The 25,486-nt window shown below is 37.7% G+C and overlaps 1 protein-coding gene and 1 long non-coding RNA gene across 3 annotated transcripts in view; both read left to right on the top strand.

The window, feature by feature from the left end:
* NEBL (nebulette) overlaps positions 1–25,486 on the top strand; it is a 347,697-nt gene that overhangs the window by 171,748 nt on the left and 150,463 nt on the right. For both annotated transcript variants that reach the window (XM_053673466.1, XM_053673465.1), the window contains exon 4: positions 14,037–14,144. In XM_053673466.1, the coding sequence (XP_053529441.1) occupies positions 14,037–14,144 (108 nt within the window). The remainder of the gene's footprint in view (positions 1–14,036; positions 14,145–25,486) is intronic.
* The window catches only part of LOC119050879 (uncharacterized), a 51,959-nt gene continuing 40,626 nt past the window's right edge, over positions 14,154–25,486 (top strand). The window contains exons 1-3 of the long non-coding RNA XR_008393038.1: positions 14,154–15,850; positions 22,588–22,738; positions 23,144–23,200. This is a non-coding gene — a long non-coding RNA (uncharacterized LOC119050879). The remainder of the gene's footprint in view (positions 15,851–22,587; positions 22,739–23,143; positions 23,201–25,486) is intronic.

Below are 25,486 nucleotides of genomic sequence, written 5' to 3'. Positions count from 1 at the left end.
CCTTTGGAAAGAGTTGGGAGGCCAGAGTTTTCAAAAGAAAGTCAGGGTGTTGTACCAAAAGAAGGGGTGCTGTGTGCTGGGTGCTGGGTGCTCAAAGAATAATAAATGCTGGTTGTAATATTGATGATATTTTGTGTTTTCCACCTTATAATTGTTTTGTAATTTTACATTTACTGGATCTGGCAGAGTAAGGTCTGCTTGAGTGTGGTTGGTAGGATAATAATAGGGGTGTAATAATTTATTGTTTTAATTTGAACAGTTCACCTAAAATGTCATATGGTATGCTTGAGTGTGATAGTCCTATGTTACAGAATTATATGCTCATGATTTTGTAATAAAAAGTGGTGTTATTTGTGCTGGACCCTGTATTATGAAATGCAGTAGTATCCTTTATTTCATAATAGTAGGAAGGGAGTGAAACAAACTATTTTCCTGTGTTTATTAAGCTAACATTAAAATTCTTTTTTTTTTGCCTACATTAGTATTTGAACTGCTTTGGGCCGACTGTCCCTCCACTGGGACTTAACCTTGAACCAGTATGTCTATTTTTGCACTGTTTGTGTTTTCTATCTAGCCGAAGCTCATACTCATGTTGTAAGACAGTGAATGAAATCACCTGTGTTAAACTGGGGGTTATCCACCAGATTTTAGTGAGGGAGCTTGACTAAATATATGATGATTCTGAAGCTTTCATGGAATGTTTTGGGCATAGTACTGATTACACTTGGGAAAATATGAAATTCTTGCCTGTTGGAATAGAGAAATAATAAATTTAAAGTATGCTCAGTGGCCATGGCTGGTGTAGCTCAGTGGATTGAGTGAGGGCCTATGAACAAAAAGACTGCGGTTCCATTCCCAGTCAGGGCACGTGCCTGGGTTGCAGGCCAGTTCCCAGCAGAGGACACATGAGAGGCAACCATACATTGATATTCCCTCTGTCCTTCCCTTCCCCTCTAAAGATAAATAAATAAAATCTTAAAAAAAATAAAGTATGCTCAGTGTGTATAAGATGATTCAAGAGGTATTGATACTTAGGGAGAAAATGACTCTATTGCTAACCAAAGCAGCAACAAGAGCCAGATGCTGGGGCAGGGATCAGCCGTTAAGCCTCTACCGCTGCCTTTTCCAGAATCCAGGGTGGTGTGGGCTGTGCCATCCCAGTGGCCTTGAGGCATGAGAGGCTTTCTGCATTTAAGTGGCCCCTGATGACAGTTTGCAGGGTTTTCGGGAGCATGAGTACAGGATGGAGACAAGGGAGGGACGTGACCAGGGAGACACACAGGGGTTCGATCACAAAGCTTTGGTGTCTAGACGTTACCCAGGAAGGATGCAGACACACTGATGAATGTGAAACTGAGGAACAAAGTCCCCAGGTTTGCAGTGAATTTTGGAGGCAGACTGCTGAGGCAAGAGGGCAAAGAGGGATTCACAGGAAGGTCCTGCGGTCCTCTGAGTGAGTGAGGTGGTGGCTGAAATGTGTCCTGGAAGGGAGTGGAGACAAGTGGTTTGGATTGGAGATAAGGAAAGAAAATCATTATCATTTGCGGCTGGGGTTTGGGTGGGAGGAGATAGAAGAAAAGAAATGAGGGGAAATTGGAAACCTGAAATTAACTCGTTAATTTTACATAGCAATGTCATGAATAGGGTAATGCATGGATCAAGTCATCTTATACTAATAACCTATATATTCTTCACTTAGAAAAGTAAAAGGATTCTGTGCTGTGATTAGAGAATTTAATCCTAGCTGAGCCTTTCCTGGGACTGGGATTAAAAGGTCTCAAACCAGGGGAGTGTTTAGGAAGCTGGGAAATTGATGATTGGGCAAATTTGAACTTAAATCTTAATTTGGGCCTGTCCTTTAACTGGGGGATTGCCTAGCGTATGTTTTTCATATTTTATTCCTTAGTTTCCTCTGCAGTGTTTCAAGAAATGTTGGGAGCCACATCACATAAACAAATGAACGAACAAAAGACCCAGGGTGGGAAACCCCAAAAACATTTTTGGGAGGATATATATTTCATATAGTGATTTAAGACTGAATTTATGAGGTATATGTTATTTCATTCTTTTGAAATATGTTATTTCATTCTTTCATTCATTTGGGCTAATACTATTTTCCCTATTCTTGAGCAAAGAGTAGAGATGTGCAGGGCAATTTGGCTTGAGTTCCAGATAAAATCAGGGGTGTAATTATTATTTCCTGCATTGCACCGAATTAAGGATTCATGCTCCATAACCTGACTGAATGTATTAGGACAAACAGTGGTTGACAGGGAACTTGCAAAGGTACCATTCTCATGCTTCTTTCCATTTGCCTTTCAAGTTTAAATGATAGTGGGAGCAGACAAACAGCACTGGTTTTACAGTGGTTTTCCCCGCTAGTGAGGGGCCTCTTGCTTGCTGCAGTCTGAGGCAGAAGAATCGGAGCAGTGATTGGATTTGGTGGGATTGGTCTTTATCTGGTTGTGGCTCCTCCCTGCCTCCTCCCATTCTGGGCTTCGAGGCCAGAGCGCCCACAGTGCTGCCCTCCTCTCCTGCAATCACAGTCCTGCAGACTGTTATCAGTTTCAGTGGCTGTGGTTTGTTACTTCTGTTTGTACTATAAATTTCCTTTTGGAAATTTGATAAGGTTACGTGCCTGCCACATGATTTTGATGTGAGGTGTAGATCCGGCAAAGCACTTTTGACAAGTCAAACATGGTTGCAAGGCGGGGAGGTGGCAGGGCAAGGATGACCTGTAGATAGAAGAAAGTAAAATCTGTCCCCCCAACTTTCTTACTTTTTTAACTTTAGCCCAGTGCCTTAACCTCCTTCATTAGTCCCTTCTTAAGTGAATGTGACATAGTGACTTCCAGCTTCTGTCTACAGGGCACTGACATGGTCGCCTGCCCCTAGGAGAAATAGTGGCATTCACAGAGATTTGACTTTGAGTGTTCTGATTCTGGGCCTGGAAACTTTATCTTCCACTGAAGCGGAGATTGCCTTAGAACACGAGGTTTGTTCACGCCCGTGTCAGTTTAAATACGTGGGTTGCCGAGAGCCTAATATATGTTTAGTGAGCGCTGCCCCTTTCCGTTGATGGAGATAGGGGCTCAGTGCTTTGCACACATTTGTCTCCCTGTGTCCTGCAACCCAGCAGTGAAGTGGTAAGTGTCTCTCATTGGTTTGTCATATTGTCTTAGGATTAACAGGTTTAAGTTTCTTAGACACCTTCTGTTTCTTTCTTGATTGGTCAATTAACAGTACCTCTGAGCTTTCTCATTATCTAAATCTCCTTACAGCCCACATTGAATATATAGCTTTGCGTTGGCATCTAGCTGGTCAGGGAATTTCTCATTTGCTGGTGGTGAGCTGGACAGTAGTTACCCCAGTGACGGTCAGCGTGATCAAGAGATGCTACAGGAGCTGTAGACACACTGCTGGTATTTTCCCACTTGGTTTTGTGAAATTATGGAATGAATGTAGCTATTCAAGTATAACTCATCTTGACAGGAGTTTCATTATACGCTGTAAGCACAGTTCAAAGAAATAATGAATTTACATCCAGGGTAGTTTTGTTTGAGTTTATTTAAAGCAACGAAACGCACACAATCTCTATAATAGCTCTTGCTACCGAAGTATAGATGGTGCTGACAAAGAGAAAACTCAGACCAGATGGTTTCCAAACAGTGGAACCACCTGGCTCTTTGGCAATGCCAATTTATTTCTGTTTCTCAAATGGCTGTATTTTCACAGGCCGTGATATCTATAAGTGAGACGTTCACAGGCTCAGGCAGAACAACATTCCAAAATTGGGATTATTAAGAGACATTAAAACACTTATCCACGTCAACTCAGACTGACCCCTCTCTTCCACTTCCATTACTTTCAGAGTCCCATTTTTTTCTTCCTTCTCTTTTTAACTGCGAAACTGAGTTCTTTATTTTAACACTGCAAGGGAAAAAAATGCTATTGCTTTTTTGCTGTGTTTATTCTAGAAGGAGAAGAAAGACCATTTGTTCTTTTGGGAAATGGACTTACCCAGAGCCTGTTAGTGTCTTTAGGCCAAAGGGGAGACTTTTAGGTCAGCAAAGGAAAAACGTAGTAATTGTATGTGTAACACCATGGAATGACACCAAACCATGGAACTTGAAACTTCGTAGAAATACAGCCAAGATAATATAGTAATTGATGTGTAGACTTATGCAGTGGTTTTTGTAATTATAATGTTAAGTTAATCTTTGGGGTTTTCTTAGATTATTTAGTATCTAATTTTTCATGTTGGAAATCAGAGTTAATTTAAAAGTGAAAATACTGAATAATCCATGGACTTTTCTAAGTTGGTGCTTGAGGATGGCGATGGTTTTAAAGTTTCATTTTGAAATATTTACCCTAGATTTTTACTCATTTGATGGATACCCACGAAGCATCTTATTGGTAGTGTGTGGAACCTAAAAGATCCAGTATTTGCTAATGTATATAACATGTAAGGCAATTTAAACGTGAGTGATTTCAGACCTTCTTTACCCTGTTGTTTAAAATCTAGGCTTTAAAAAGACATAATTGTATATTTTTGTTAAAATTGCATTTTGTTCTAAGTGAAAGTCTTTGATGGTTTACAAAATGTTTAAATTACCATCTTATAATGTGACGGGGTAGAAGGGAACAAAAGCTTTCAGGACATTTCTAGGTTTGAATCCTGACTCTGCTGCTCACCAGAAAGTGATGCTAGGCTTGTGTCTTAACCAAGAAGCCACAATTTACTGTATTAATTAGGACTTTTGGCTGCAAGGGATAGAGAACCCAACCCTCATTTTCAAACAAGGTGATAGTTTTTTGCAGGCATTAGGGTGCACAAATCCGAGGGCGGGAATGTGCTTGTTTCAGTTTTGGGAACTGTAGGAATCAGGACTCAAAAGCTACACCGCGGCCAGGACTCTCTCTGCCTGTCAGTATCTGGTAGTGGTCCACCTGACTGTCCATAGTTCCCAAGTTGTAAATCATAGAGTTTCAGTTACCAGAGGAAGAGACTCACTCTACACATTAGGCCCCCATTCCCCAATCCCCAAAACGTCTTGACTTGGACTAGCTAAGGCCAGATGACTGTCTACCTTTGGGGCCAGTCAGTGGTGGTTAAGGAAGTGCGTTATAGAGGAAAATGATGCCTCTTGGGTAAAGGCATGGGCTATGACTAGGAAGAGGGATGTTTTGGGTGGGCCAAACAATATGATTACTATTGAGAAACTACATTTCTTGTCTGTAAAAAAATGGTAAAATCAATACCTCTTTTACAGAGTGGTTTTGAAGATTAAGCAAGTTAGCCTGTCAAATGCCTCGTGTAACATCGTACACCTCGTAGCTCTTTAATAAATCATAGCTGCTATTACATAGCAGGCAGGCAGCAAGCCCGAGTTTCTGAACACTCACACCTGTAATCATGCGATGCTTTCGCTGTTAACTAAGAAGCCTGAGAGTCCATAATTCTCCACTTCATTCTTCAGCACTTCTGATATATTTATTGCTAATGGTTTCTTTCCTGCGTACGACCTGAATTAGTACTAAGTTTCTAGTTGTAACAACAGTATGCTAATAACCTATTGAAATATTTGGGACATTAATGTTTTAAATAAAATTTTGTATTAAGGATTTGATCTTAATTTTTTTAAATTAAATGCCTTGCTGAGATCCCTGGGTTTTCCTGTGTGGTGGGAGCTGCCTGCCATGGAAGCCGATCCGGTGTCCGTGTGTGTGCACGAAGGATAGTGCGTTTAGATTTACTCCTCGTTTGCATTGTTTTTCTGTAACAGTTTTTCTTTTTCTTTTTTCAGTTTGGTAGGAGTGGAAGAACTGTTTTCTTATAGAAAAACAGTTGGTGTTGCCTGATGGATAATGTCACTGAGGTGTAGGAGGGTTATTAGGACCAATTTTAATGACATGATCAATCTGTTAGGGAGCAGGCGTATGTAAGAACAGGGAGGAATCACCTGTCACCTTCTTCAGCTGTGACTCTGAGATGAAGGACAGGTTATTTTCACTTTTGTGACTGTTTTGTGTTAGTTCAGTTCTGTTTACATTTGCTGAATTCTTGGTTTTATCCTTATTTCTTTTCTTTACTGAAGTTTGGATGTAGCTTTCTTTTTTTAATGAATTACTAATTCCCTAATTTTGCCTTTTCTAACTGGAAATTACCCATTTCTTAATACTTTATAATGCAGGCTAGGCACACAGGAATGTTCCCTGTTGTAATTTATTATCTTCTCCTTAATTTAACTTGGCATGATATCTTGTGGTTTAAAATAATTTCAACATGTCTCATTCTGTGTGTGAATTAGATATTTATATTTTAAAATTATAATCATGTAATGGGATGAGGTTGACTTTCTCTAAAGGATTAATAGCTGAGGAACACGTGTCTAGAAATAAAAATTCATAAATCATCTGAATTATTAAATGTTATTTAAAAAGTAATGTGGCAACATCAAGTAGTAACAGACAGGCTCCGTGCGTCCATCACTCTTCATAACTGTGTCAGGCATTAGAATATTAATTTTTGCCTCTGCAGTACCTGAATAGTTCATTGGATAATACTTGACTTTCCTGAACAAGTTAATTATCACCACCAAATACTTAATTTACTCTGCAGAGTAATTTATAACTTATTGGAAGAATTTGGTGGATTAGTTACATTTTTTTCTATTATGAAATCTCAGTGAGAATATGTGACATGTATATATATTTTTAGCTCCAATATTTTTATGGAAAATGTTTGCTTTGAATCAAATTTTCCACCAATATTACATTTCTAGCAATGGTATTCTGCCTTCTGGCCTGATCCTTACTAAATGAAAATTTAAACAATAGTTTTGTTCCAAAGAAATACCTGGGAACACATTTTGAATGAAAAGTGTGAGCTGTGTTAAGCTTTTCTTTGGGTGATAGTTTTTGTACCTTCTGTGACATCACAGTATCCATTACAGAAAATAAAGTAGTTACAAATTGAAGTTATCTAGATCTTCTGCAATCCGTTACTTAGAAATATTCAGTGGTTTCCCTTTTTCCTTTTTGCTTATAGGACATCATGTATAGCTTGTTTGTGTTCAGTTGAATCCTTTTCATTTTGGCAGTGTTTTTCATTGTCAGATGAATTGAAAGATAATGTCTGGGGAGAGGCCAGAGAGAGGGTTTTGTCCCCTATTAGCTCTGTAACCTCCTCAAGATCTTTTCCTTCATCAATGAAATGACCATTAAAGTGTACACCTGCTAGGATTTATCTGAAGATAACATAGGTAAAACATATTTTAATTTAAATTTAAATTTTAAATTTATATTCTATTTCAATCCCCAAAAGACTGAAGGAGCTCCCGAATGCGGTAGGTGTAGTGCTGGCTCATTCATTTGGATGTATTCTCCAGATACTCTCAGTGCAGCGTCTGGAATGTAGTTGACTGTCAGTGGACATCAGGCATTATTGTTATCATCTCACTTAATTCTCATAAAAGTTCCATCAGTACGGCACTACAGTTATGCTCATTTTGTACATGAGTAAACTGAGGCTCAGAGAAGTTAAGTAATTTGCCTGAGGTCACACAGCTACTAAGAGATGGAGCCAGAGCCCAAGACACTGCTTGTCAAATTCTGAGCCTGAGCTGTTAACTGCTAAGCTACGTGTCAGTGTCTTAGGGGTCATTTTTAATTATCTTAGCTAATTGAGAAATTAATTAAGATATGCCTTATTATGCATCCAGGATATTTGTTTCAAATACAACTGAGACTTTACAGTTTTTTAACTGAGAACAATTCTGTTAAAAGTAAAGGGATTCCAAATCTGATAAAGTTGGATTATGAATATAACATAGAAAACTGACAAATCTGTACATATCAGTAAGTACCTCTGCAAATGCAGTGAAAGGCTAATTTAAGGCTTAGAAATCTATGAAAATTATTTTTAATGCTTTTTAATTATGTTTAAAAAGGTAATTAAAATTTTAATTTCATTTAATTAACCATAAATTTACAAATTATGACATTAATTGATAAAAAAAGCAAATTTGCTTTTTGAGCTTATTTGACTTAACATTTGTTTAAATTAACTTCACCTTACAAAAGAGCCCTTAATAAGATTTTCCTTTGTAGTTGTTTAATTACCATTTAGCATTGCAAGATTAGCCAATTTTCTGCATTTTAGATATTAAAAATACAAAGCTAGATGGTAATCAATCATGAAATAGTTATGAAGCTTTTAATACATGCTAAGCACCAAGCAAAATGCAGTGAGATAGAAAGAAGCATATGGCCCAGTACTTCAAAATCTACTGAACTATGTAATTGAGCGCTAAGTTCTGCAGATCAAACTAAGAATTTTGCATGTAGCTTAAAAATGATATGAAAGATTATATCATAATCTTTCCTTGAAGAAATGTAAAGTATCCATCAAGATAATAAAATTGGTCATTGATTTCACGGTATCAGGTGAAGACTGTGTGAAATAAAGGGGAGAATAACAAGAATCAGTAGTAAATGTGTCTGTAGATTTTAGGTTTCCATTAGCCATATCCTGAAAGATAAGCTGCTTTACAGCTAAACGATACTCTTCTTTTGTTAACCCTGTGGTCCTGGGTTCTTCCTAGCCATCTGATATATGGTGATTGGCCAAGGTTCCCCTCCCACTGCTACTGTGGTTCGCTCTTCCATGTATGAAATCTCTTTTGCAACACCCTTTCTACCCTCTGTCGATTCCTGTTTTTCCTGCCTTTTTGCTTCAGTTCAGTGTTTGCCAATATAGTCAAACAGCTTCATTAAAATGAAGAAACTTAAGAGTGGCTGATTTAACTTGCTGCATAGGGATGCCAGTGGCTCACTCACTTGCTGTTTATGGAAAACCCACGTCTTGCTTTTAGCTGACTGAAGATATGACCTGAATTCTGGTTCTCATCTTCTTCTATGCTCATGATTTTGGTTTAACCTCTGGGTGCTTTAGCTTCCTCATCTGGGGTTTTAAAACTCTGCCCATACTTGCTTTGAAAATGATGGTAAAACAGTACAAAAGATTGAATGGAGTTCACATGAAGGTTTTCCAGCATGATATTAAAAGGATCATATGTGTACCTACTTTCTGACTTAAGAACTTGAATGTCACCTGGAATAGAGAAGTCTCTTCTCACGAGCAGATACCCTTTAATGAGCAGATCTTACCACTTCTCTGGATGTCATGCTTATCAAGTCCCTTTCCCTATTTATCTACCATGTATGTATGTATTCTTTGCTTTTTTCCCTTCAACAAAATGTATCTGAGATTTATTCAAATGGACCCATGCATCTGTAGTTCATTTATTTTTATTCCTGGATAGTATTTCATTGTATGAAGAAACAATAATTTGTTCATTCTCTGATGGATGTAATGTCTAAATCGCTTCCAGTTTTATTGATACTACAAAAGTGTTATTATGAGCATATTTGTCTATGTCTCCACATGCTCATTCATGGTCAAGAATTTCATGGTCAAGAGGAGCATAGTTGGGGCTGGAGCTGCTGATCCATCTTGTTGGATGGATCAGCAGCTCATTGTTGAATTTTATTTATTTTTCTTTCAGTCTGTTGTTCAACAGTTTACCACTCTTGGGTTCCACTGGCTTTTTTGTGATTGCAAAGGGGAGAAGGGTATAAGGGGGACAAATGGTAATGGAAAAAATACAATAAAAATAAATTAAAAAATAATAAAAATGGCTTTCTGCCTAAGAGTGGACTTTTTCTGTAGTGGTTTTCATTTTCTACATTTGTTTATATTGTTATAATAGTAATAACTATGGTACTTGCAGCATTTGGGGGAGAGAACTTATATCTCAGAATTAGCAATGTGTACTCTGCTCACCATCTTGTGTTTTAGAAGTCTTCCCTTCCCATCCATGTGAGCCTTTTTCTTATGCTGGGCTAGAGCCACCCTGTTTTTGAGCTTCCCCTGCAGTGCGAACTTCTGAGTGTTAACGTGCTGATGACTCCGAACACAAAATGTCACAGAGCAAGCACACATTGGCAAAGATGATCATATTTAAGCAACAAAGGCCACTTTTTAAATTTGTCAGGAAGGAGGAAACCAACATTTGCTAATGGCCTACTAAGGACGTGTCCTTGCTTGATGTTTTCACAGATCCTTTATGTTAGCCCTCCAAACATTTGGTAGTATATTCCTTGGCTTTGCTTTTCCTATTGTATTGCTGGCAATCGGGAGTGTTAGCGAAATTGAACAAACCAAGATCACATAACAGGATTAGGGTTTAAAATCATTGTTTGGGGTTCTAATCTGTAGTACAGGAAGATAAATATTTATATGTGTGTGTGTGTTCATACACAGATACATCCATATGGAACATGTCAGTATTAGGTAGCATTCAGTATTTGCAATACATTTTTGTTACTTCTGAAGAAAAATATGGCAAGTCCTAGAGCCCATTGTGTAGGTTTTTTACATTTACATTAAGAAAGCATTTTCAATGTACCTTTCTTCATTTTTGAAGTGATAAGCCCATAAGTAACAAAGATTACATTACTTCCCAGGTAGAGCACGTTCTCTTTCTGAACTCACTGTGGCATCTTGCTTCTGCACTCCCTTCTGTGTTCTTCTTGACCTATTCTGACAAGACTGTGTAGCTCACCTGGCTGGGGAGCTGAGGCTGAAGCTGGGCCCAAGGACTCAGTCTGTCTTCTTCAGTCCTTCATGATTCTCTAATGGTGAACCACTGGGGAAGGCTCCTGACTGGTCTCTTTCTTCTACCCTGCTCACTCCAGTTGATCAACACATCGGCCCAGAAGAGCCTGGTAAGCCAGAAGTCTGCCACGTTGCTGTTCTGCATATAGCCCTCACCTCCTTCAGGTCTTACCGAAATGTCACCTTTCCACTAGGGCCTTCCCTGGCCACTCTATCTAAAAGGGCACTATTTCTGACCCTTCTCACTTCCTTTCTAGTCTTATTTTTCTCTTAGACTTAACCACCAACATACCATTGATTCAACTTTTATAGGTCTTGTGTCTTTTCTATTTTTCTCACTGTAATGCAGGCTCCATGAGGGGTCAGATTATTGACTCTTTTTGCTGCATTGTTCACACACATGAAATAGTACTTGGCACATAGTTGGTATTCAATAAATATTTTTTTGGATAAACAAAGGATTGAATAGAAGAATATTGAAGGAGGAGATTCCAGAGAATGCAGTTCTGAGAATACCACCGTTATTATTCGCAGGATCATCACGAGGTACTTTTTAATGGTAGAGTAGATAAGAGACCAGAGATGATCATTTTGTGTCCAATCCTGAAACATAAGGGAAGAAAAGGCATTTTTACTGAGGAAAGAGGAGTTTATATGAGGCTTAATGAATACTTGTTGAGTTAATGTTGAATGCTTGTATGTAAAAGCACCTGTTATAGGCTGAATGTTTGTGTCCCCCCAAATTTTTATAAGACCTATTTCTCAGTGTGATGGTATTAGGAGGGGGTGCTTTTGGCCGGTAATTACATCATGAGGGTAGAGACCTCAGAATTAGTACTAGCGCCTTTTGAATAGGGGACCACCTATTCCCTTCCCCCTTCCCCTATTTGAGGTTACAGTGGTCCGTTTATCAGGAAGCAGGCTTCCATCAGACACCAAATCTGTCAGTGCCTTGGTCTTGAACTTCCCAGCCTCCCAAGCTATTTGAGAGAAATTTCTGTTCTTTGCAAGCCATTTAGTCTGTGGCATTTTTATTATAGCAGCCTGAATGGACTAAGGTGGGAACTATGGCCAGCAATTTCTTTTCGAATCTGGTCTAAATCTGTGTTTCTTAGCTTGATTTCCTGGGTCTTTCCCTTTCACCAGGTGCTGCAGCCAAATGGCTCCATTTTCAGTCCCTGAATATGAGATTCCTCTCTTATATCTGGAACTGGGCCACATTCTCTCTCTGCTTCCACCCCTCTTCTTTCTTCCTCCCTTCTTCCCTTTCTTAATCATTTATTAGCCAACTCCCATGGGCCAGGTGCTATGCTAGGTTCGGGTAAGATTTGGCTTTGTCACCAAGTTCCACGTGTTCTAGACCTAGTAGAGAGCTAGGATTTCAGTGGGTGGGAGCATGGAAAAGAGAGCCACTGACTAATGTCTACAAGGCCCCCTCCTTGTGTGCAGTAAAGAGTGGGTGGGTTAGTGCCTGAGCTGGTGCCGAGACTACATGGAGCTTGGTTGTGGATCACACCATTAAAAAACGATTACACATCTACTAAAAGTCTGCAAACTATTTATGATTTTGATTGTATCCTCTTCAGTATATATGAGGCAAGCCCAAATCGTGATTCTTATGTCTTGTGAATGTGGAAAGGGCTGTTAAATGGTTATCAACTTAAAACCTCTGATTCTGGGATTTAATAGCTTTTCTTTTCAGTTCTTTCTTTGGAAATTACCATTAAAAAATCCAAACGAATTACAGAAAGAATATGTGATCGTGCTTTCTCTGAAATTGGCATTATAGTGAGGTTAAAACTTTACTTATAGATTTTTCTTCTTACTTCTTCATGCCTATTGCTATTAGAACCTTGCCATCTTTCTTACTTTTATTATTTTATTGTTCTGTGCCCTAGTGCTATCTTCAGGCTAGCTGAACAGCTTCCCTGTTTAGTTAGGCATAAAACGCCAAGAATACACTGGTGTGTGTATGTATCTCTCACACATGCTGGGAGATTGAGGGTTAATTTCATTCAGCATTTTCTGTGGAAGAAAAATAATGTGGTAAAGGCCTTTTATTTGGGAAAATAAAGTAGGGGTTTCAGTACTTTTATACCTTAAATAAAAATATATAGAGAAAATTTTGTATTTTAAAGCTTAAAGTAATGAGAGTATCTACATCTTTCTATTTGTTGTCATCTTTTTTTTTTTTCTATCAAGTTTTTCTGGCAAAGGGAAATTTTTTAGTAGTCTCAAGGACATTAATGCTTCAGAGAATTGAATATTTAAATACGGATGCAAGAACAGTCATTCCATGCTCAACTAAGGAGATTTAAAATTTACACTGAAAGTTATACTTACAGAATCATATTTTTACTAACTACCCTAAATGTTAATTATTAATATAAAATTTAATTTGAAAATGATAATTCTGGATGTAAAATGGGTTATAAAAATGCATTTTCATATTTCTTAGTATTTAGGCTCTTGAAATAAGAATAGTCAGAGTGATACAAGCATCTCAGTCATTAACAAGCAGAATATTTAACTGGCGTGACAGTTATTATCATTATGCTAATAATAGGAGATGGGGCTCTAGTAAGATTAAGCATTAGCTATTCTGGTCCCCCGAGAAAACTGTAAAAGTCAGCTTCACTGGGTTGTAATTAGAAAAGAAGTATATTTAAACACTGGAAAAAAAATCTTAGGTACCTCAGCACACAGTGTGCTAAGGGCATGTGCTTGAAGCCTTTCAATCTCTAGATGTGGTCTGTGTTATGAATACTTTCATAAGCATTTACATACTTGACATTTAGCAATATAGCAGTGGATAATCATATCCACATGCTTTGCTTTATGAAGTAGAATGAAAACTTTGTAAGGACAGGGGTAGCTGTTGATGACTTTGTATGTCTTTTTCCCTGTTAGTGCAGTCAAGGCACAAAATGATGCTTTGTCACTGAGAAGACAGGCATAGGAGCAGTAGTATAACTATTGATGATAATAATAATGATAACGATTATGGTGCACTTGCTTGCTTGCTATTGGCTAGGTATGAGTATGAGTAGATTGGATCCTACCCTTAGGATGTATTAAACAACGTTATTTAAATATTGTTGTTGCTGCCATTTTATGGATGAGACCCTTGAGGCACAGAGTGGTTAGGTAACTTGCCTAAGATCACACAGTCAGAGGAGTTGCTGGGATATCAACCAGGCAGTCTCTCTGTGCCCCTGCCTCTTACTTTGCCGCTTGCTGATAGAGCTGTGTCTGGAGGCATTGCTTCCAATTTTAGCAGCTTTTTAGGGATTTGTGATTCCTCTGTTTACTTCTCTTTTTTTCTTTTATCCCCTCCCCCACCCCCTACTATTAGGTCAAGTACAAAAGAGATTTTGAAGAAAGCAAAGGGAGGGGCTTCAGCATCGTTACTGATACCCCTGAACTACAGAGGCTGAAGAGGACTCAGGAACAAATCAGTAACGTAGGTGACTGTTTATTCAGTGATGTGATGGCCCTAACTCGTGTTTCTGGATGAGAAAGTGGGATTGGGTGACTGGAAAGTGTTCTTGTTGCCTTCGTATGTAAGTGCTACTCAGTGTACTCATAACATATGCCAAGTTCATCTGTGAAAATCCTTCTCTTCCTTATTTCAACGGTTATCTAGAGCCTAACACTTCAACAGCAGTGACTATATTTCTGTAACATAAAAGAAGCTATTGTAATTTAACATCTTACTCCATTTTGGATGGTTCTAGCTTTGAATTGTTTCAAAAGAGGACTTTTGTAGTTAAGTTGAAAAAAACCTGACAGGTTTTTTCCCCCGCCTGTGGGTAAACATGCAACACATACACATATAAAGTCAAGTATCTTAGGAAATTTCATATTTGCTGGTTTTGTGTATATAAGATTTCATACTTCAGATAGTTGTAGAAATGAAGAATTAAATTTAATTTTTAAAACAAACATTTACATATAAAGTTGTTTTGAATTTGAAAGCAGCGTCTTATTCAGTAATATGTTTTTTTGAAAAAGAAAATTGAGACTAACAAGGTCAAAGCATATTAGCTACTGAAAAGTATTAATTCAGTACTAAAGGTGGATAAGCAGCAGTTCTTACCTTTTGTAATTTATGTCTGATAAAATTTCTTCTGAAGTATTATATAAGGTTTGTTAAAATGTATCTTATTTAGAAAAAAAGTTAGTTCAATGTTAGGTATTCAAGAGGAAATATGAATGAAAATCAGCCACTCTGTACATGATATAAAAGTGTGTGCAAATATGCATTTTTCATGAGAAATTGATTTTGTGTGTCACTGCACAGTCACTAAACTCTGTATGTCTAAATGTTATAAGTGATGTAGACTTAATTTCTGAGAAATGTTTAATTAGCCAATGGTTTTAAACTCACTGATATTTGGCCATCATCATATTTAGAGTAACAGTTGGCCAATAGAGTGATAGTATATAATTTGAGAAAGAATTTTATTTGTCAAAAGTTCAGAAACAGAATGATGTTTAAAAAACATTTAGGGAGTGAGAAGAGGCAGAGTAAATACCATTTTTTCATATTCTGTAATGTTTAGTCATTGTTTGCTCTTTAAATGAATATTTTATCTTAGTAAGGACTTTTTTCCTTTGAGGAGAAATGGTTGAATTTTCAGCGTTCATGCCATTTGTCCCTTAGTTTTTCTACCTTGTCTCAACAATGCTCCAGTTGTGAATGCTGAAGGTTACTTCCCTCATCACTGTTTTTCTTCATTCTTTCCTTAAACCAGAAACCTATTTTTGCTTTTAAAAATGCAAATAAAAGATACTTGTGTATTCCACTGGCAGTTACATTCAGTAGTGTTTCTTTTCTTTGCATTATTGTTGGGGAAGTTTTAAAAAAATAAAAATAATGCTTCACAAAACAAAGCTATAAATCTTCAACTATCACAGAGATTTATTTCAAAAAGAGCTAAACAATTTCTGCTAAAGGCATCCAAGTGACAGCTAACGTAAGGATTGCAGTGGATTCAAAGGTAAGCCTTTTAATTTATATTCAAATTAACTCAATATTCATATTTAATAAAAAAAGAACTGATCATTTCACCAACCTTTATCATTAGCAGGAATATACGTTTTATTCAATACCAGAGGCTGTTTGCAGATCTATTCTTCATTATGCAAAAAACTCATATAACACAGGTACGTATAAATCTGTATTTATTACGTACATAACAGTATATGAAATACCATTTAGATTCAACCTGTAATTTAGACAGTGCTGGTTTTTGAAAGCAAATAATTTAGGTTTCTTAATATTTTCTTTGTGATTGTCTTGATATTAGCAGCCATAGCAGTCTTGCAAGTAGTGCTTTTAGCGCAATGAGCACATTCCTATTTGGATAGTAGTAAAAATACAGATTTCCTAATGTTACCGTTAGGGGTTTACCTTGAAGAAAGGAAGCTGTTAAGTATTCTGAGGTCTAGTGAATTTATTATTGATTTATAAGGCCGCAACTTTATGAACTTTTCCGTGACCTCATGGGGTTTTCCATATTATCCGAGGATCTTTTTTCTATAGAAAACCCAGGTTCATCTGAAACTCGGTACTTTGGCTAGTTCAGTTTTCCACATTACTTTCAGATAAACCCAAACACTGAAATATATTGGCCAAATCCAGACACATATTTCTGACAGTGGCCTGGACTGTGTCTGTTTTGAGATGAAGAAGGTGAGGAAATGTCCAGAGTGGACAGACACCAGACTTTCCGCAGGAGGTGCCAGGCTGCTCATCCTGCAAACTGTAACGGACGTGAGATTTGAGCGGCACGGTTCATACAGGATGACGCAGTGGGTTAATGAAGCCAGGTCTTCACAATCTTTATTTTTCCGACTGCTTCACCTCCTTACTTGTTTTTACTTTATTTGACTTTGACTATTGTCTGGATCTTTCTAAGCTCCCTTTAATCCCTTTTGGACTGAAGAAGATATAAAGACACAAGACAGGGGATTTAATGACAACTCTTATGTGTTTTGGTTAATACGTTATGGATGAGTGGGCATTTTTGATTGCTCGTGTCTGTGTCAGTTATATGAATTTTTTTTCTCACACTCTCGTAATCATTTGTTCGGGATTTGAAATCATTTGGAAATGCCCACTTAGTCTCCATATGTTTGTGAGGTGTGGATAAAATGCAGCTGTAAATTTAAAATTGTTTGTAATGAAACAGGGAGGGTGGGTTTAGCCTCAACTTCCTTCTTTTGGGGCCTATAATGACAACATATTGAACCTGGGAGATTTATTAAAGGCTGTAATTTAAAATTCTTCTGCTGTGTAACTCACTTGGTGGAGCTGCAGAAAGAATAAGAAAAGAGGCCAGATTACAGAATGTGCTGAGTGGCTGGAAAGAAACAGAACCGATTGTCAAATAAATATTTTTTCCATGAAATTCCAGAAGATAATTCCAGTCTTATTGCCTCCTTCCACCTCCACTTCCCAGCCTAATTCTGGGGCATAAATTCACAAATGACAGAAATATCCTCACGCATCTCCACATTTTCTTTACTTAGTGGTTTTATAAAAATTATCTTAAAGAACAATGTACAAACATGAATGGAGGAATTCTTGTGCCTTTGGACATTTTCAAAAACTTTTTTTCTGTTGTCCTTATAGCTCTAACTTGTGTGGGTAATTGTGAAGGCTATTTCTAATTCAGGTGATTACCACCTTCATGTTTATAAGTAGTTCCTTCAGGGAACCAGCAGCAGGAGAGCCAGGCAGAATCCCCGCAGACACCGTGGGGACTCGCCCAGCCTAGAGGAGGTTATTGATGTATTTCATTCTGCCTGCTTACACATTAATATAAACTGCATTTTCAATTAGCTGAGATAGTCCATGGATAAATTGTGAAATGAAATGATAAAGTCCAACTCTGAGAGACTTTTACAGTCTTTGTGCTATAGATAAAATTTAGATGTTTATTTTAAAATTTATTTCAGGTGGCACAGAAATAATTTATGAAAGGGAAAGAAAAAAAACCTAGATGAAAAAGCTTGTATTTTACAAACTGACTGGAATAGTAAGTGGACCATATGTGATTTGTCGAGATTCAGTCCTGTCCTCAACTCACAGAGGAAGCCAGTGTGTGTATCTGTGTATGTGAGTGTACACTAGTGTGTGTTAGTGTCTGTAGGAATCTTTGGAACCCCTTTTCTTAATCACTGACAAAAAGACAATAGTGTTTTAGCCTGTTTTATATTCTTTTCCTTCCCCTGTTAGTATTTATAATTTTGGCTATCCTGTTTTGCAAATACCCTTTTTACTACTATTTTCAATTTTGCATATCCATTCATAAGAAATGCTTACTTACTTTATCAAAAAACAAAAACAAAACTAAGATTGACATCTTTTAAAAAACATTATAGAAAAAAATGTGTCTATTTAATTTGATATTGAAACATAATTATTTTTAGTTTTTTGATGTGGCTACATAATTTTTCACTGACTTCTTAGAATGCAAAATAAATTATATGCCCATTAATAAGCTCAAGTGGATACTGTTGATTTAGTTCCCTGAGACTTTGTGAATTAACTTCAAAAATATTAGATTATTGGAGGAAAACATGGCCTAATAATTGAATAACAGTGCCTTTGGACTATTAAAAGATTTGGGTCAAAGTTAGGTTGCATGGAAGGAAGGGCGAGCATGAAGGTGGGGTGGCCACCTAGGGATCTGATCTCTGTTTGTAATTTCAATAAATCATTCTGACAGAGACTGACTGTGGTCGTGTTCAGGATGCTGACGCTGTGAAATTGAGTTGTATGGTGGACAGAAGACAAGCAGCCAAGAGCAATCCCCAAAGGCAAAATTTGTTATGTAATTGGGTCAACTCATGCATGAGAAATGCATGCTGATTATAAACTGGTGGCAGAATTAGAGTGTAGGAGGCAATTAGGTCTTATATGAACCCGAACAACTGATGTAGGATTTTTCTTTCTTTTAATATTCAGCAAACATAAGAGTTTCTGTTTTAAGGAGAGACAGGGAAAAGTTAGTCATTTAATGTTGAAATTTTAAAAAATTTGTCAATTTTGATCCTTTATATAAAAAAGCATAATAGTTTTATAATTAATGAAAAAAGTATATGAACTCTTCTAATTTTGAGTAGTAAAATCTAGTACATTAAATAGTTTGAAAGGAGAATAGAATAGTATTTTTGTTGTGACTCAGAACTATGTTGACTAACATCAATGATTGGTTATAAGGTCAATGGTTTAAATTTAAGCTATTGAAATCTATTATTTTCACAGACTGAATTTATATGCTACTTTAAGGGACCATACTTTATCTCCAACTTATCTCAACCAGTGACTCTGATGCTTTCTCAAGTAATAGTAGTTCAGCATTATTTTATGTCAGAGAAAGTGATCGGGCAATAACATGTATTTTCCTTCTAATACCTAACACATGTATGAATGCTTTATTCATTTGAAAACACTTTGACATATCCAGTCTAATTAGAGCTTCTGAACAAACTCTCCTCAGGGAAAGCATTTCTATGAGGAAAACGTATACTTTCATGAGAAAAGTGTACGGAAAATTACCTTGTAGTCCTTTCTCATTTCCAAATCTGTGGTTTCCCTAACACCTGGTTTTGCTTTATTTTTCCACCTGGGGCAGAACTTCAAAGGTTGATCTCTTCTTTTTATCCTTAATTTTTTAGCCACAGTCACTTAAAGAAACAAACACATCCCAGACCAGTAATTACTTGTGCATGAGAAGTACCAGGGTTGTGGCTGTGGAATGGCATTGTCTGAAGGGGAGGCTTGGGAAGGACACCCGTAATAGAAGAATTAACACGTAAGGCTTCTCTTTGGAAACAAGGACTAAGGATCCAGAAAATGATCTCTGACCATCCGCCTTTTGTGCAGTCCCCTTCCCCAGCTCTGTTCCTTTCGGTCCCACGGCGCTCCGGGCCTTACGGGCCGGAGTTGTTGCAGGTGCCTCCTAATTGGGCTTATCGCCTTCCAGCCCCTTTCCGCTCCTTCCATTGTATCTGAAACACTGTCAGCCTGTGACTCTTTCCAAAATATCTTTTTCATCAAAACCCTAATTATGACCCACTAAAAGTTTTTCCTTGGACCTTCACTTTGAGGAGGAGAAAGTCTACCCTAAGCCCTTTCATTCTGACCCTGCAGATTCTCTCCAACCTGCTCCCAAGTTATTTTTCACCTCATCTCTCACTGCCCTTCGACACTATCCCGTCATTTCTTTCAGGCCTGGCCAACTTGCTCTGTTCTGGGCTTTCACGTGAGTCATTCCTCTTGTTTGGAACAATCTTACGCTCTGTGAGTGACGTCCTCACCCCTGATCCCAGACACACACTGAGAACCCGCTGCAGAGGACTCTCTGTAGAGCTTCGTACAACAGTGTTACTATCCGTGCCTCTCCTTTCACACACCACGGTCCACAGTTGGGTTTTAATGTTTCACGTGGTATGTGTTTTACCTCTCTAAATTCATGAAGATGAAGATTATTCATGTCTTTTTCATTTATTTTTTTCTATATCCAAGAAAAGGCGTATCGTGGCACCTTGTACCTTACCTTTCTTGTCATGTCCTTAATGTAGGCTCTCTCTATCCCTTCCTTGGGTTGTGGGGATGTCTCTTGACTGTTCCCACCTGTCACTGTACTGCCTCTTCTCCCTCCCAAACTGTTCTCATGGTTTCTTGCCAAGTTCCTAAAACATACTTCTAATCATGTTACTTTCTTCCTTAAAATCTCAATGGCTCCCCATTGCCTTTGGGATAAAATGCAAAACCATTAGCATGGGGTGTGAGGCTGTCTCTGGTTAAATCCAACCGAGGTCTACAGCCTGGGTGTTTGTCTTGGACCTGAGCCCTATTCACTTCAAACTTCTGCCTAGAAAGCCATCTGCACCCTCTGCATATCCATGCTCAGCTCGGAGGCTGCCTCCTCTTTCCTGGTCTTACTCTTCCCCTCCCCAGCCTGGCAGCCTGGTTCTATAGATGCATTACAAGCTTTTTTCTCCTAGACTCAACTCTATGAAGGTTTGGACTCTGTCTTTTTCTCTGTAGCCCCATGCCCTAGCACAGAGCTAAAAGTGATAAATAAATGAATTGACTTCTTGTGCCAGCAAATCTTTTTTCCATGGCTTCATCCTCTGCCCAAGCAAGGCTGCTGTCTCTGGGACTTACTCAAGACTGCCTTGATAAACACACCTGTATCAATACTTTGAGGAGTGACTCTCCCTCCATTGTGTGAATTTCACCTTGTAATGGTGATTATTATAAGGAGTTCTAATCTTTCTAAATTTATTTAAATCAAACATTTATTAAGATCTATGTAGCTATCACATCAATTTTCTTCCTTAAAACTCCTAGATCTTTTCTTCTTTCCATTATTCTCTGGCATGAAGTAGTTACCTAATAAATATTTGTTCAGTGAATGACTGAATTCTTTTAAGGGTGTTATTTTTTTTATTTCCTCATGTTATTTTTCTTTCTTTTTCAGAAAAGTCTGTCTTTCCATGCAAGTCTAGGCCAATAAAAATTTTCATAGGATAAAGGCATGATACAGTAGGGAGCTAATCAATCTCTTCAACACAGAATTGCTAATACCTAGAATAATGCTTGACACATAGCAGGTACTCAGTATGTGGGTTGAGTAAATGAATGAGGCAATAATATTTAAAATATTAACTAACTTTGCACATTCTTTCTTTTGAGACTTCTGTTTGCTTTGAAGTTGTCATTTGTGCGGCTTGATAAGCACCTATTTTTCACTTTCTTCTATTTTCACTTAAATATTTCTATAATTTCATCAAAAGATTGTAGCAGTATTCTCTCAGTAAAGCAGGACCAATTGCTTTCTAAATGTGGCATCTAAAAATTTTATTAGAAATGCAAGGATTGCCCCTGTTTTAAAATGTCAGAGCCAGGGAATTCACTTTGGCGTCTAAGGACCTGAGAAAAATGGCTTGCATTAGGGTCTGCCGGCTGCCATAACAAAATGCCACAAGCGGTGTGGCTTAAACAGCTGCATTTATTTCCTCACAGTTCTAGAGGCTGGAAGTGCCAGGTGAAGTCAGGAAGGGTGGTTTCTGTTGAAAGCGCTCTTCCTGGCTTACAGAGGGCCCTTCCTTGCTGTGTCCTCACATGGCCTTTCCTTGGTGCGTGTGCATCAGAGAAGGAGATCTCTGGTGTCTCTTCCTCTTCTTGTAAGGACACCAGGGGAATAGGATCAGGGCCTTACCCCGATGACCTCATTTAACCCCTGTTTCTTAAAGGGCTGTATCTCAAAATATAGTCATCTGGGGGGTCAGAGCTTCAGAATTTGAATTTGGGGCAGGGGGAACACAATCCATTTCATAACAGGACTGAAGGAGAAATGATCTGCATATATCACAGGGTAATTTGGAGATGAGTAGCGTTTGTTTTGTAACTGTAAGCTGCTTTCATCAGGCAGTTCGTTTAGCGAAGGGGGATGACACCGTCTGTTGCCATTCCAGGAAAACTTTTACAATCAGTTTTTAATTTTTTTCTATGTTCAAACTGAACAATCTTAACTAAGAAACAAAATTCCTTAGGTCCTATTTCCAATAAACTTTATCGGTCCTTTCAAGCCTTATTTGTGGTTTTTGAGCGATAGTCACTTATAGAAACAAAGATAAGTTAGGTGGTAGTAATTATGGTTTTAAGTTTCCAGGTCTCTGTGGAGCTGTGGAGCTCACTTATATCCTGGGCTGGCAGTTTGGCCTGGGCAGGTGTGAAGAAAAAGGAGGGAGGGTGTGTGACAATAGAAAAGAAACATTGCTATGCCACAGGGGGAGTTTAATAAATAGTAGCTTTAAAAAAGTCTCAGTATCTGTGCTTTATGCAGATTTAAAACTTAAAAAATATCTGACTTTTCTTCCAGATTTTAGTATACTTTTTGGGACACACTTATGGAGAGTACATACTGAATGTTAAAGAAAAAACAGAAATATTACCTATATATGTGGAGTCTCCAAATGTGACTATCATTAATAATTATGCCACATAATTATATTTTCAATGGCCATTTGGAGGTAAGTTTAAGACCTTTTTTTAAATTTAATAAGTGTAATAGTCAAATGTCATTGCTACTTATTAGGAGGTCGTGAATCAAGGGAGACGTACAGAGGTTTAATTAAAACCTATTTGGTAACACAAGCCAAGTTTATGCAATTAAAGACTATTGCATGATTGAAGGTTAGAAGCAAGAATTTTTTTAAAGTATGTGCAGATATGTTCTCTAGTTGGCATTTCATTTTCCTAGAAGAGCTCTGTTACGGATATTCCTTTTCTTTATTTTTTGCTTGTACTTTTTACTATAGCTTTTTCTTTTACTGTTGCCAGGGCTGCTTTTGTAGCCTTTTGCTCCTCTGCACAAAATTATATGTAATGCTGCATAGCATTATATGTAAAGTCTATCTCTAAATTTCTGTTTGAAGGGCCTAGTGTTTTTGCGAAGTGCCTCTGGACTTGTTCCAAGGACAAGAAGCAAGAAGGTATGATCATTTTCTTTGTTTGTTGATATTTCTGATTGACTTTTACCCTAATTAATTGTAAGAAAGTCAACCTTTGATTTGTTTGAATTAAGCTTTTGTATCATTGCAGTCTTAAAATTACACAGGTGTCAATTTGTTTTTAGCAAATTATGGAAAAGAGTATCGATTTAGAAAAAATAAAAGGAAAAAACCTTTAAAATCATTCTGTTCCTCCTAAAACTTGTTATTTTTGATAGAATTGATTTTTCCAAAGTGATTTAAATACTTACTTTTGTTATGTAATTATTATGAGGCCTTTGAAGACAAGTGACATTTCCTGCTCATGTTCGAATCCTTCAGAACATGGTGCTTTGACTATAAAGAAGACCAGAGTAAAAGTGGCCCTCACAGCTACCTTTAATGTGCATAGGTATGTGTTCATTACACATTTGCTCTGGACATTACATTGTACCAGGCCCTGTGGGTTGCAGAAAAACGAGGAGCCACTTTTTGCACGGGTTTTACACTGACGCTGGGACACAGGAAGTGGCCGGGAGAGGCGTTTGTGGAGCAGAGCCTCAGTGTGACCTAAATGGTCTGTGAGGGAAAGGGTGGTGTTGACATGAGTCAGAGAAGGAAGGAAGGAGCGTAATAAGGTTAGGAACGCCCAACAGGTACTTGTTAGAGTGCTGAGAGAGACATTATTACTGAAATGTTGATTGAGGCAAGATTGTTGAAAGAGTTGTATCATATTTTCAAATGTGTGTATTTTTGGAATCTGTAAATCCCCCAAAAATTCTTTAAAGAAACTATTTGTGGAAACAACTGTCAGATTTAAACATTTTTCAGTGTTTACTATGTGTCAGGCCCTTTGTTGAGGGTGGGTGGAGTGGGATATGATGAGGAATAAAATACATATGACCCCTGACCTCATGGAGCTTGCGGTTTATCCTCTAACAAGCCAGCAGGTCACTGGGGCACAGGGTGGTAAGTGCCCAATAGAGGAAACATGTTACTATCAATCAGAAAGATAATTAACCACATTTGGGTTGGGAGGTGAAGGAATAACACCCTTCCTATGGCTCTTTGAAAATCGTGTTTGAAGAATTCCACTGATTTATAGTTTTTAGTGGTGAGTCATACTGTTCTTTTGTAAATTGGGGTTATCAATTTTGTTTTTAAGTTTGCCTATCTTTTTATGTATTCTCTACCTGTCAGTATGGATTTCCAAAAAATGTCACTGAAATGAACAAAACCAGAGTATTATATATAAACTATAAAAAATGTCCATTTATAGAAGAGTATTGATCATCAAACTTACTAATTTCAGGATAGTTAAAAAGATCAATGTAAATTTCTGCATATATTTAATATTTCATACAGATGTTCCATTTTGGCTTTTAGTATATAAGAAGTTGAAAGGTTTCAAAAATAGAACTAGTCACTTTCTTATCTCTTTCCCCAACCTCTGTAGTAATATTTTGGAATTAAATTTTTGGTCATAACCTGGTCCAAAATATGGAGAAAACATTTTGCTTTAAAAGAACTTACACTTATCTGCAAGAGCCGTGTACGCACATGGGATGACTGTGTTTCCCACATACACACAGTGCATGCAGGCGTGTCTGAGCGAGAGCCACTGAAAGGAAGTGATAAACACCGCTCAGTGCAGTTCGGTTTCCACCTTGGGCGATCTTGGCCCAGCCTGTGCTGACAACGAACCTTGGGACGCCCACTCAGTGCTGTGGGGTCTTTTCCTGCCAAATATTGTTCTCTTGCAAGATTAAATAGCCGAATCAGTGTGGCCCAAATCTAGATCCTGCTGAGAGTATTAAGACTCCTGCAGGTTGTAATACAGATTAGCTGGTGAGAGCTCTGCTGGAAAAATAAAGTGAGTTTCTCTAAATGAATTTAACAACTGCTGGGAACCTTTTTGTGTCCTCCAGTGTGAGTAGTGTGCTGGCAGTTAACCATTTATTTCCCTTGTTTTCTCCAAAAGTCTCTCCACTCCACCCATGGGCATTTATTATAAACACATTCATGATTTTATTTCACATTTGTGTTTTGCCAGATAAGGCATTTGACATATTAAATTACTAAGTACTGCAAAGGGTAGATGATTATTAATTTTATTTATTTAAGGAGGGAAACCAGTTTCTGTACTAATAAAATTAATGTAATTTATATGATGGAATAAACCATACCACTGGGTTATTGAGAGTAAACTGATTAGCATATTGCATTCTGATCATAGGGTTGATGTTATTGGTCAAAAAATTGTGAAATATCTAGCAAGCAGCAGAACGG

This window comes from Artibeus jamaicensis, unplaced genomic scaffold (genome assembly GCF_021234435.1).
Source record: "Artibeus jamaicensis isolate MK-2021 breed Jamaican fruit bat unplaced genomic scaffold, CSHL_Jam_final contig_867, whole genome shotgun sequence".
NCBI lineage: Eukaryota > Metazoa > Chordata > Mammalia > Chiroptera > Phyllostomidae > Artibeus > Artibeus jamaicensis.
The sequence above is the reverse complement of the archived record's forward strand: the minus strand, read 5'-3'. Positions and strand labels throughout refer to the sequence as shown.